The sequence below is a fragment of the Adiantum capillus-veneris genome, chromosome 6 (assembly GCF_014529385.1).
Source record: "Adiantum capillus-veneris isolate H3 chromosome 6, ASM1452938v2, whole genome shotgun sequence".
Lineage (NCBI taxonomy): Eukaryota > Viridiplantae > Streptophyta > Polypodiopsida > Polypodiales > Pteridaceae > Adiantum > Adiantum capillus-veneris.
The window spans coordinates 125,148,491-125,158,690 of NC_140936.1; the positions used below are offsets into that span (position 1 = coordinate 125,148,491).

A 10,200-nucleotide genomic window follows, 5' to 3' on the forward strand; every position below is an offset into this window, starting at 1 on the left:
TTTATTCCACTTAATTCGACCCCAAAAAAGATTAGCAGGACATACTTTTCTTGATCAAAGAAAAAAAACATTGGATTATGTAGAATACTAAGGTTCTTGTTATTTTTAGCTCTTCTTACATGAGCCAATTTCTTTGATGCGTTATTTAAATCAACCTAGAATGTAGGGATTTGACTAAATTATTATATTATTTGGTAACAAATTTTCAGATAGGAGCACGAGTTGACAAAGAGGACTTCTTTGAACATTCTTTGCATATATCTAAATCAATATTAGTAAAGTACAATCCACACCCAAGAGTAAGTACACCCAAAGTCGTTAGGATACTTTACGTTTGAGAGGGGTAAGCTTTCACCAGGACTAAGTAACAGCCATATTTAAGAGGGGGACGCAATGGGATCAAAGGCGGAGAAGCTCATGCGTGAAAGTAGAGGAGATCGCAGTCGCAATAGTCAACTCAAAAACTAAACCTAATCGGATAGTAAACCTAGACAGACTGGAAAATGCATATCACCTCACAATATAAGGCCATAAAAATGCCTAGTCATACATGATGCGTGCGTGGGTGAGGTGGTTAGCCCATGCAACCCTCAACATGGATTGCGAGGCCACCGGTTCAAAACCCAACAACACGCCTCGTTTTTTTCGTTGGCTGAATCTACTATGCCTTGTATTTTGTGCGATCGTGTTTAGTGCGCCTCGAGATCCCGCCCTTCAACCCGAACCGTCAATCCCATTACTCCACCCCGCATTTAATATGGGTATCACTTAGTCCCAAGGGTAAGCTTTTCACATATAGAAGCATTTTTTTCAAGCATCAAATCCTTGCACTTGACCTGCATAACCACATAGATCCACATAGATCATACACATCCTTAACCCCCTTGCCTACACTAGGTCTTCATAGTTGCCCGGCATTCTAGTATACACCAATAAGCACCTTTGACCTTGCTTTCTATGTTTTCTGGTATCAACACTCTTTGGCTGCACGAATGTCTTAGAGCTAGACAAGGTGGAACCAAACGTAAAATACTGTACGTATTCGGTACGTAAGGTACGCAGTCATGTATGGATTGAGGTTTAAGGTACGTAAAAATACGCACTATTGGTAAAAAACCCTTAAAAATTAGGAAAAACATTTGAAATTTCACAAAAGAAGCCCACAAATATATAAACTATCAATCTATATGGCTAAATGAAAAGGCCTACCTGCATTAAACATCAATCAAGTGACCTACCATGGTCCATATACGTATTACGAACATGGGACACAATACCCAATTTCAGTAATAGTATGACAGACTCGATACCATAATCTCAAAAGCAACCTAGCATTGTAAGGTAAGAGACAATGTACATCAATGATCATACAAGGGTGAAGATCCAAAGATTGACTAATGATGATTAAAATACTGCAAATACAAAACTCAACACTACAATCATCCTGGCATGAAAATGGCATATCAATCATGACCAATGAGAATGACATAGCAATCATGACCAATGTCTTATGCCAACTACAAAAGCTCATAAACTAGCAAGGTGCAAATGCCAAAAGTTAAAACTAATACATAGCATGAATAATACTAGAAAAAACCCAATGGAGTCCTCAGTCAAGAGACTCAAGTCTCTCTCTCCCAAGACAACTAGCTTAGAACTCATCATCGGATGAAGATGAGCTCTCTGCAGAGGAGAGAATGTCTCCATGTGACAAGACATTGCCCTCGTCGTCGTACTCTGGCTCCACAACCATAGACACCTGTGGCTGCTCTGCAACATCCTCAAGATCCTCCTCCTCTGTGGCGTGAATGAGACGAACCGCCTCATTTGCACGTACTTGTGCTTTGCGGACAGGAAGCTTTCCTTTGCGAATGCTCTCACGTCGTGCAATATCTGGATCTAGAGCTCGCTCTTGGAGTGGAATGTTGTATGCCCGTGCTCGCGATCTGATCACTCGTCGATCCACACTCTCCAACTCTCTATGAAGTAGTCGAAGAATCTCCTCCTGCTCATCTCTCGTCTGCTGCTCAATGTTCTCTATAGTGGAATCAGGCACCATCTTAACACTAGGTTGGTAATGGGACACTTTTATGTCCTAGGACACTTTTATGTCCTGTGAAGTGACCATTTTCCTTGAATTATGTCAAGAGTTTCAAAATGGATTTTGAGGTGCTATCTATCTAGAAAGTTGTCTCATGAGCTGAAAAAAACTCAACATTTTTTTTGGAATATCAATTCCATCTTTAACATTGTCCTTGCACAACATTTCACAACCTAAACTGTGTGAAAAAACAGGTCCTGTTTTTGGCTTTTTTCAACTTTTTGCAACAATACCACTGTAAAATTCATGTTTGTGAGGTCTATAATGCTAGAGAACTATCTTTAGTAGTCCTCAACATGTCCTGATGCTTCTAGGGAGAAATAAATATTAAAGTTGTAAGTTATGACCAAATTACAAAAATTGTCAAATCCTGTTTTTTAGCCAATTTTAGCTCTTCTATGATTTTTTTGGTGGATTTCATGATATCCAAATTCATCTTTGATTTTCTATGTCGCATATTGTAACATAAAGCTAACATTCCTTGAGTTTTGGGGCACCTAATACCCTATTTTGCATAGTACACAACGATGGTTGATTTTTTCAATTATGGAAGAAAACGAAACATTCTAGTATATCAAGTATAGCTTTTCAATATTGTTAGTTTCTTGTGACAACTACATGTATTTTGTAGGTAGTAACCATATCTAGTCATAAGTATCAAATTTGGCTAGATATTGAATAGTTTCTATGGGATTCTACAACTCATAATGTTCAACCCAGTTTTTTCATGTTTGCTGTATTTAGCACTTCATCTTTGTCCCCAAGATTCCCCTTGGTAAGAGATGTATTATTCTTTTGACATGCTCGATGGCTCCTTATGAACATAAAGGACAATAGGCAACTAAGAAAACATGCATATATTATTTGTATTGAGCGTGGCTATAGAAACTTTGATGATAGGTTTGCAGAATGGTAAAAATTCAACTTTTTTGTACCTATTTATTTTGGCAAAACAAAAAATAGTGAGTGAGAAGCAATCATATGTTCTGATCACCAACCCATTGAAGTTAACTAGGGAATTTATCTCAAGTCCTACAAAAATCCCTAATCTTATTTTTATGCAACAAAACGTAAGAAATGACTGTTTTGATGAAAATTCACTGGTCCATCAACTTTGGAGGCTTGGTGTGACCAAAAGATGAGAAATTTTACAAGTTTCTTATTTTTTCCATGTTTAGTAGGCCTTGAACTATAACCTCATGAAAGGAATTTACAAAATGAGTGGATCTACTATGGTTTTGGAGGTTTTTTTCAAAACCCTGAAAGGACACTTTTATGTCCTGTTAGGTTACCAACCTAGTGTTAACCTGCGTGGGATCTACCTGCTCATAGAAAAAACCGAACGTACGTTACAAAGAGTTCGATCATATCATCATAAGTAAAATCGACGAGTTAACAAAACCACATATTTAATATTACCTGCTTTGGTGTCCCCAAAGCATGGTAGGCTCGCACAAGCTTCATGTTGGCTCTACAGTAAACCAACCTCTCTAGTTGCGCAGTGCTTAGCCTATTGCGTATTTTGGTGTGGATCAATGAGTAGGCACTCCAGTTGCGCTCACAAGCACCCGTAGAGCAATCCTTCAATTGGGAAATTACAATGATTTAGGGTTTAGTATTTACCTGCAAAAGTGGCAATGGTTTAGGTTTCGTATTTACCTGCGAAAGTAGGCGTAATGCAAGATCCGTAAGCTTGGGAAGACCCTGTCTCCCATAGCTCTGCCACCAAGTCAAAGGAAACTTGGTGGCCTCCTGTCTCAGTGCCACAGGCCGCACAAAGGAAGGACCTAAGCTGTTGATGAAGCTCGTCATCTCAGCATCAATCTCCAGTTGTGTGTCCTCATCATACCTCAACGAGATGTATGAATCGCGTAGTGCAAGCAAATCTCTATCATGGAATAGTTCTGGCTTTTTGTAGAGAGGATGGAGACATGCAGCCATTCCATGTATAGGACGGCTCATGAACGTCCACCGACTCTCCACAATAGCCAGTATGTCATCTCGTCTGCAAACATCCATAAAAAAAGAAGCATCTCAGTGTAGCAAGTCCGAGCTATCTAAAAAAAAACAATTGCCAAAAATTGTCAATGATGCAATCAAGGAAACATACCGCTGCTGAGACAAAGAAGGACACTCTCTAATGTGGCTCTTCCTCTGCAAGAATAGATGGTAAACCAGCCCTAGTGTGGACCCCTCCATATCCGTGACACGCAGCAACACGTGAACAGGCTGCAAAGCCACTGTGAGAGACTGCACCTCTGTCCAAAAGCTCTCATCAAGAACACGCCTCTGGATGTACTTAGTGTTCTCCTGCTGGGAATTGTGCATGTCTCTCCATTTGGGATCCACCACTGTTTGCATCAGGGAATCCCTTAGCTTGAAGAGCCTATGGAGCACCAAATACATATAGGAAAACCTGGTTTTTGAAGGCCGTACCATATCCAACTGGCTGTGGCTCCTAAAGATGGTAAGTACTTGGTGCTTCTTGCGGAAGAAAGTGGTGATCTTTGTTGCATCAAACACAATAGGCAGCACCCAAGGGAGTTTCCCTATCCCCTCCATGAGTAAATCAAGGCAATGTGCAGCACAGGGGGTCCAAACTATCGATGGAAACTCTGCTGAAATCAAGTCACCCATTGCTTTGCAATTTGATGCATTATCAGTGACAACCTGTACCACATTCTCTGCGCCAACGTCTCTAATGGCCTGCCGAATGTGCGTGTAAATGAACTGACTTGTGATATGTTCCCCTGCCTTCCCTGCATCCACGGCTCGCAAAAAATATGTGCCAAGGCAAGATGACACAAGAATGTTGATGATGTGTCGTCGACGTATGTCACTCCAACCATCTGAAATGATTGTGCACCCAAATTGTTTCCATCCTGCCTTCACTGGAACCAAAGCCCTGTCAATCAAAGCCTTTTGCTCATCAAGCATTGTCGTGCGCATTTTCTTGTACTCTAAGCCAGTCCATGTATCTGTGGGACCAACCTGAGCAATAGCCTTCACCATCCTTTTCCATTGGTCAGTCCTCAATACATTGAAGGAGATGTTGCACTCAATAAGAGTGCGAGCAATCTCCATCTCCGCCACCTTTTGTCGCTCCTTGATCCAAGATTGAGTATGTGCTTAGGCCCTGTGACATCCTCCGTATCATTAACATCCTCAGAAAACACATCCTCAACATCTTGCATGACACGAGCCCTCTTCCTGTTAGACTGAGCCTGTGCACTAGGTTCACTACTTCCCACCGTTTGATCTTGAGTGTCCGTCTCCCCAAGGTCTCCGAGAAGGGCATCATGAAGAGCATCTTGTGTAGATTGTTTTCCCCTGCCTTTGTTTACTCCTGCCATTGCAGGAAATTTTTCTGCAATCAGTTGATCTTTTACAGCAGGCGGCACCTTCTTGCATGCTCCACAATTGGCTGTACATCCTATTGTCGTCAAGTGTCTGACGACACGAGTGACCGTACTGGTCTTCTGCATCCCACAATACTTGCATTGCCAACGTCGTGTACCTGATCCGGATTGCCCTGGAGTCTTCACAATCTCAATGACATTAGTGTGAATGTTCCAGAGGGGGTTGGCTTCGCGAGGCATGGTGTTTTCTTTGCAAGAAAGGCGCTCACAGACCTGCTGTGCAACTTTTACAGAAGCGCACACTCTCTGTAAAGAGCTTTACTGAAAAAATAAAACGCTACCCTATCGCTGCAACGGACGCCACACGCGCTGGCCAAATTTTTTAAAAAAAACATACTGCACCGTACGGATGCAATCCGTACGGTACGGATCCGTACTGTACGGACGTACCATACGGATTGCATCCATACGTACGTACGGTACTACCTTGGTCAGCTAGAAGAGACTTACTAAAGCCCAAAGCTAGCAAAACTATGATAATGCACCACAATCTTTTGACAACCCAATAAGTCCCTCAACCGATTTTTGCATTTCTTTTCATAGGAATCTCAGGAGATGCTTTGAGGGAAAAGGGGGAGAAGGTGGCACGTGTAGACCTGGAGCCAAAGCCTGCATAACCAACTCAATTTCGGGTACTTTGAAAAATTTGAAGGGCATTTTGGAAGAGGGGAAAGTGCAGGACGCCACGCGGCCGAGAGATAAGAAGAGAGAGGAGGGGAAGATTTTTTAGAAAGACAAGCTCTCTCTTTTTGCTTTTTCTGCAGGAATGCAGTGGGACGCCGGGGGGGGCATGGCATGGTTTGTGGTGAGGATGGAGGTCGCACAAGGAAGCAAGGGGAGGTATGTGCAAGGCTGGGGAAGGTGATGGCACAGGGCTCTCGAGCACGATGATGAGCATCACGACAATTTTCTCCTTTCTCTGAAGGTGCACAGATGACACTCGAGACAGTAGATTGCAAGAAGCTACAACGCAGGGAAATGTCTCTCTCTCTCTCTCTCTCTCTCTCTCTCTCTCGTTTTGCGGAAGAGATGCGCACCACGGAAGTGCTGCTTGACCTCGCAATGCAAGCAAGATGAGGTCAGATTAATGGCAGTCAACGCAAGGTGAGCAAGGTGGGTGGATGAAAGCAATGAGCAGGTAAGAGACGAGGCGGTTGCAGTGGTTTAAAAAGGCAGTACCTTCCACATTTAAAACTGAGGAGGTCGCAAATTAGCTGCTTGAAGGGCAAGGTGGGCAACGAGAGTCGAAGAAGGTACAAAGGAGCGACTGTCCGCGAGGAGTGGGTGACTGAGGGTACAGACCCTGCGTGGGAACAGGGAGACAAGGGGACCTTTGATTTTGCAATTGTTGGGGCGAAGGAATCTTTCAACATAATTAATTAATGATGTGCACGTAGACCCAGTATCCACGTAGACCCATTACCAATTTATAATATATGAAACTCCTTCATACATGCATAGGATTACATACTGGCTTTTAATCCAAAAGTAAACATAATAAGTTCAAATCTACCAAAGTTTCCAAATACATAGATAGACCTTAAACTCGTTTTAATCAAGTCAAGACTTTTATAGGGTTGGCACGTTTCAAGTAGGTCCAACCAATTTCACTTTTGGGTTGAATTAGAGGGTATCTTTGAAGATACCCTCTTTGACATGAAGATTAAGGCAAAGATCTCACGCGTGGATGGGTGGGAGAGAGAGAGAGAGAGAGAGAGAGAGAGAGAGAGATGATAGGTGGGAGGGCGAAGACACACAGAGAAAAAGAGGGGGATATATTTTTTAAAAAGGAAAATTACCAAAATACCTTTTTGATTTTCCTCAAATTTTTAAAATTTTTAAAATATCGCTGTGTTTATTTGGCTGGATTGTTCAATATTTTCTAATTTTTATTCTTTTTTTGCAGTTGAGATCCATTTTGGGGAGCTTACCATGTAATTTGTAGCAAATCACTTGGGAAAAAAAAGGTCTATTCATCTCTAGAGCCTGCATATCCGACTCACATTCTAGTTTTAGCATCTTGTATTGATAAACAATCAGTAGTCTTCTTATGAAAAGCTACAAATTTTTTTATCATCTTTGGAGAAATTTAACCTCGAAGGAGAGCAACCAGGGGCTTTTTTGGAATTTTGAGAAATTTGAAGGGCATTTTGGGAATTTATCACAAAATGTTGGGGGTAGTTTGCAATTTTCACTCGAGTTAGCAGATTGGCGCGTGGAGGACGGAGAGACTGACGTGACTTGGTACGAGGGTGGGATTTTTTGATCCTTCGTCGTGATGATATCTGACAAGCCTGCGGTGCAGATTTTGGACGCAGTGGGAGGGACGCGACGTCTTTGTCGACTGGAGGGGATCCCTTGGTTGGAACCACACGATGCTCTCTCTCTCTCTCTCTCTCTCGTGTTGAGAAGCAGGACGCTGATCTCGAGACCAACCTTCCTCTATTTCTCTTTATCACCCTTGTCTGTGAGCTCCAGGTTTGTGTGTCTATTGTGCTCATCAGGAGTAGCAGAATCTCGCTCTCTCTGGTTTGCTCGGAGGGTACAACCTGCTAGGCATCGAGGGGACTAGGAGGGGGATAAGACTGCGTAGATGCCTATGCACATTTGAGAAGAAAAGTGGGAGATATGGCACCTAGAGGGAAGACGCAAAGAGAGAGAGATGCCAAGTGTCAGAACGAGACGTAGACAGGTCTGGCGCTGAGGCTGCAAGGAGATGGTGGAGTTGCAGCTCTCTCGAGCACACACAGCAGAACAAGGTGAGTGGCGCGTGTGAACAAAGGGTCCAAGCTTTTTGCTTAGACCTTTGGCAGATTCCATGGCATCTCCTCGGGAAATTAATGGGTTTTTGAAGAGTAGACCGAGTAGTAGTCTCTTCTAAAGATTTTTCTAATTCCATCATTAGATATGTCTTCTTAAAATGTAAAACTCAAGACTTGTGAAAGTTTAAAAATAAAAAATTGGACGGAAGAGAAGACTAAGTAAAAAAAGAGCAGAACAATGGGGAAAGAATTGGCTAGAGTCAAGGTGGAAAACGATCGTCAAGAACATTTGGGGCCCTGAATGGCCGGACAGGATGAAGGTCTTCTTATGGAAGGTGCTATGCTGAGCCATGCCAACCGGAGTGAAGATCCTTGCTAGGGAAATTGGTTCAGATAGGTGCTCGCAATATAGAACAGCTTGTGAAGATCTCTCCCACCTGTTCAAGGAATGTCTGACAATATGTGGACTTGCAGGCAAGATTTTCAAATGGGTCCAAAGAACCTGGAAAATAGGATTCTTCAAGAACGATCTCTTCTTGGGAGGGAAGGTGTTTAAGAGTCATACACTGCTCATTACTACAGAAATCGTGAGATATTGCTACTTTGAACACATCTGGAAGTGTAAGGTCTCTACTTTCAAATTTCACACAAGTTCTATTACGCATTTGAATTTTTAACCATCACTCATGATTTAAGATATTCAAGTTCATATGAATCGTAGGTTGAGAAAACCTAGAATTTAAAATTTACGCTACTAAATTCTCACATGCTTAGCTATATGAATCACTAACTAACTTATTGCAAGACTTATTTACTGATTGTAGAAAATTTTTTTACTACTATAAAGTTAATATAAGAGTGTAAAGTTTAACTTAAAAATGTAAAGTATATTATCATTAACACTAGGTTGGTAACCTAAGAGGACATAAAAGTGTCCTTTCAAGGTTTTGAAAAAAACCTCCAAAACCATAGTAGATCCACTCATTTTGTAAAATCCTTTCATGAGGTTATAGTTCAAAGCCTACTACACATGGAAAAAATAAGAAACTTGTAAAGTGTCTCTTCTTTTGGTCACACCAAGCCTCCAAAGTTGATGGACCAGTACATTTTCATCAAAACAGTCATTTCTTACGTTTTGTTGCATAAAAATAAGATTAGGGATTTTTGTAGGACTTGAGTAAATTCCCTAGTTAACTTCAATGGGTTGGTGATCAGAACATAGGATTGCTTCTCACTCACTATTTTTTGTTTTGCCAAAAGAAATAGGTACAAAAAAGTTGAACTTTTACCATTCTGCAAACCTATCATCAAAGTTTCTATAGCCACGCTCAATACAAATAATATATGCATGTTTTCTTAGTTCCCTATTGTCCTTTAGGTTCATAAGGAGCCATGGAGCATGTCAAAAGAATAATACATCTCTTACCAAGGGGAATCTTGGGGACAAAGATGAAGTGCTAAATACAGCAAACATGAAAAAACTGGGTTCAGCATTATGAGTTGTAGAATCCCATAGAAACTATTCAATATCTAGCCAAATTTGATCCTTATGACTAGATATGGTTACTACCTACAAAATGCATGTAGTTGTCACAAGAAACTAACAATATTGAAAAAGCTATACTTGATATACTAGAATGTTTCGTTTTCTTCTATAATTGAAAAAATCAACCATCGTTGTCTACTATGCAAAATAGGGTATTAGGTGTCCCAAAACTCAAGGAATATTAGCTTTATGTTACAATATGCGACATAGAGAATCAAAACTGCATTTGGATATCATGAAAGCCACCAAAAAAATAATAGAAGAGCTAAAATTGGCTAAAAAACAGGATTTGACAATTTTTGTAATTTGGTCATAACTTACAACTTTAACATTTATTTCTCCCTAGAAGCATCAGGACATGTTGAGGACTAC

General features: G+C 41.1%; 2 protein-coding genes across 2 annotated transcripts; both read right to left on the minus strand.

The window, feature by feature from the left end:
* Positions 1-1,520: 1,520 nt before the first annotated feature.
* LOC147456220 (uncharacterized) lies at positions 1,521-3,580 on the minus strand. Its single transcript, XM_086515421.1, has 3 exons — positions 3,521-3,580; positions 3,398-3,423; positions 1,521-2,066 (listed from the first exon to the last, which is right to left on the minus strand). The coding sequence occupies exons 1-3, from the start codon at positions 3,563-3,565 to the stop codon at positions 1,652-1,654; spliced, it is 486 nt and encodes a 161-aa protein (XP_086371547.1). The 5' UTR covers positions 3,566-3,580; the 3' UTR covers positions 1,521-1,651.
* A 126-nt stretch (positions 3,581-3,706) lies between these two features.
* LOC147456221 (uncharacterized) lies at positions 3,707-5,113 on the minus strand. The gene is made up of 2 exons (XM_086513827.1): positions 4,212-5,113; positions 3,707-4,106 (listed from the first exon to the last, which is right to left on the minus strand). The coding sequence occupies exons 1-2, from the start codon at positions 5,111-5,113 to the stop codon at positions 3,707-3,709; spliced, it is 1,302 nt and encodes a 433-aa protein (XP_086369953.1).
* Positions 5,114-10,200: the final 5,087 nt, after the last annotated feature.

Coding starts and splice junctions, on each gene's coding strand:
- LOC147456220 (XM_086515421.1), bottom strand. CDS start 3,565: ATGAAGCTTGTGCGAGCCTACCATGCTTTGGGGACACCAAAGCAG. Junction 3,424..3,520: donor CTTTGGGGACACCAAAGCAG/GTAATATTAAAT, acceptor TTCTATGAGCAG/GTAGATCCCACGCAGGTTAA. Junction 2,067..3,397: donor CCCACGCAGGTTAACACTAG/GTTGGTAACCTA, acceptor TTACCAACCTAG/TGTTAAGATGGTGCCTGATT.
- LOC147456221 (XM_086513827.1), bottom strand. CDS start 5,113: ATGGTGAAGGCTATTGCTCAGGTTGGTCCCACAGATACATGGACTGGC. Junction 4,107..4,211: donor CCTTCTTTGTCTCAGCAGCG/GTATGTTTCCTT, acceptor GGATGTTTGCAG/ACGAGATGACATACTGGCTA.